Raw genomic sequence first — 2617 nt, 5'->3', positions numbered from 1 at the left:
GTGTTCATAGACAAAATGTTTACATTTGATTGTTTCTTTGCATAGATCGTTTGCACAGTGCTTAAGGAAGAGGCTGCAAAGAAACAAGGTGTCATTTTTAAAACAAGATTTCCCTTTACATATTACAACCATCACTTAATTCCTTCCATTCTCCCATGGAGTCCACCTTTTATCTTCACATTCCCTCAAATCACTTGCTTTGTCCTTTCAAAGGAAAATGTTTCTTATTCCTAGTAACTTTCCAATGTTTGCTCTACTTTCCTTATTCCTGCTAAATGACTTTTCCCAATGAGACAGGTTTGGCTACTATTAATTTGGTAAGGAGGGTGAGCTTGTTTACTAAACCTCATACCTCCTGGTTCTTTTCTTAAGCATATTCCTGAGGGAAGAAAAATAAATAAATCTGAGAGTTGCTTTAACTCTCAGCACCAATCCTTAAGGGAATCTAGCTTTGTCTGGGTACTGAGGGACATGCATTTCTACCTCTCTATGGCCGTGTCCACACTCAGGGGTTCTTTCGAAAAAAGTAGCCTTTTTTCGAAAGAACTTCCCCTGCGTCCAGACTCAAGCCGCGTTCTTTCGAAATTAAATCGAAAGAACGCGGCTTTTCTTTCGACGGCGGTAAACCTCGTTTCACGAGGAAGAACGCCTTTTTCGAGGGAGATCCGTCGAAAGAACGTGAGTCTGGACGGGGGGAGCCCTTTCTTTCGAAATTATTGGCCTCCAGGAACAAGCCCTGGTGGACAATCTGGGCCATGGGTTGCACGTCTGTGGTTCCTGGCTGCAGCCATTCCTTAAAGGGACAGGCGCACCCTCACAGCCACTTGTTGCAGACAAGGAGCCAGAGCACACGGCGACCTTGCTGCAGCATGTCACAGCCCCAAGAGCGTCCTGGCCCTTCCTCCGAGCCTTCTGGGGACCCAGACAAGGGCTCCAAGCGCCGGGCACCATCCTGGTCCGGCGCAGAGATCAAGAGCCTGCTGGAGCTGTGGGGAGAGGAGGAGGCCTTACAGGCCCTCAAAAGCAGGCGGCGAAACGCCGACATTTATGGCCGCATGGCTGAAGCCCTGGCCCAGAAGGGCCACTACCCCCGCACCCAGGACCAGGTGCGCTCCAAGGTAAAAGAGCTGCGGCAGGGCTACGCCAAAGCCAGGGAGGAGAGCTCCCGTTCTGGGGCAGCCCCCCACTACTGCCCCTACTACCCCGAGCTGGACCAGATCCTGGGTGGCAGTGCAGAAGCACGCACACCACGGCGGTTCGTGCAGTCCGGACTGGCAGACCCGGTGGTGGACGCTCCAGAGCGGGAGCTACAGCAGTCTGGAGACGGGGACATGGGCCCAGAGGAGGAGGACACCGAGGAGACGGCGACCCTCACCCTGGAGCCAGTCACCCAGACCTCTGAGGCCTCCCAGGCGTCATCTGGCACGGGAGAGGAAGCAGCAGGTGAGTACAGTGAGTTTGTGTCACACCCGGGGGGGGAGGGGAAGGTAGGTGGGTGGGTGCACAGTGGGTGATGCACAAGGGAAACCTGTCATGCTCATGCTGATGCCCAGGTCTCTCTCTCTCACACACACACACACACACACACACACACACACACACACAGTGTGACCTTCAGAATGTCTGCTTCCCCTGTCTCAAGGGAGAGGGCATGCCCTTTTGGACAGCTGTTGCACACATGACTGATTGTGATAGAAATGTAGCCGTGTTACTCTGATCTGAGGAAGTGGGTCTGGCCCTGGAAAGCTCATCCCCTAATAAACCATCCTGTTAGTATTGTAAGTGCTACAGAGTCCAGTTTATAGGACTGATTGTGTCTTCTTCTTTTCCTCCACAGCCGGACCAGCCGTGGAAGAGGGCCGCAGCACCCCAGCCCCACCTCCATCTCCATCTCCACCTCGGAGACATGGGAGCCGCAGACACAGGCGTGTCTACGCCGACATCCTCCGGCAGCACGTCGAGGCTGTGCAGCAGCAGAACGCCATCCTGCTCCAGAGGGCGGAGGCAGAGGAGAGGTGGCGTGATCGGCTCATGAATGAGCTGGTCCTGCAGCGCACGGTGCTGTACGCCACCCTGAGGGAGGTCAGCGGCTTGCCTGCTGCTGTGCCTGGTCCTGCTCCTCCAGCACCCCATGACCCCACCCCACCAAACCCCCCTTCCGCAACAGCAGCCCTTTCCCCCCTTGGACCTCCCTCTCCCCCAGCCCCCCCAGCTCCCCAGCCCCTCTCTCCCCCTGGCCCTCCTCTCCCCCAGGCTTCCACGTCCCAAGAGCCCCCCAGCAGCCAGCCAACCGACAGGTGCATCACCCGATCCCGTAGCCGGGGAGCACCCCAAACACGAGGCCCAGCCAGGAAAGGGAAATCTGCCAAGCCCCGTTCAACCTGATCCCCTTCCCCCCTCCAGGTTTCAATCACCCCCATCACCCCAGTTAAAGCACAAACAAAGGGTTAAAGGCACTGTTTGTTTATTGTATATAGTTTGGCAACAACAAAAATGAAGAAAATTTTTGTTATTTTGCCACATTGTTTGATTATATGTACAAAATTATAAATAAGTAAAGAGAACATTTTATTTTGAAACACACCCTGGTGTAAGTGATGTGTCCAAACTGGGTCAG

At 54.1% G+C, this 2617-nt stretch overlaps 1 protein-coding gene across 1 annotated transcript; it reads left to right on the top strand.

Annotated features, from left to right (window-relative positions):
- The first annotated feature begins 498 nt into the window (after nucleotides 1-498).
- On the top strand, nucleotides 499-2412 carry LOC149524626 (uncharacterized). Its single transcript, XM_089777035.1, has 2 exons — nucleotides 499-1443; nucleotides 1838-2412. The coding sequence occupies exons 1-2, from the start codon at nucleotides 756-758 to the stop codon at nucleotides 2383-2385; spliced, it is 1236 nt and encodes a 411-aa protein (XP_089633161.1). The 5' UTR covers nucleotides 499-755; the 3' UTR covers nucleotides 2386-2412.
- Nucleotides 2413-2617: the final 205 nt, after the last annotated feature.

This window comes from Pelodiscus sinensis, chromosome 3 (genome assembly GCF_052426305.1).
Source record: "Pelodiscus sinensis isolate ZL-2025 chromosome 3, ASM5242630v1, whole genome shotgun sequence".
NCBI lineage: Eukaryota > Metazoa > Chordata > Testudines > Trionychidae > Pelodiscus > Pelodiscus sinensis.
Note: the sequence above shows the minus strand (reverse complement) of the source record. Positions and strands in the feature narration are given on the sequence as shown.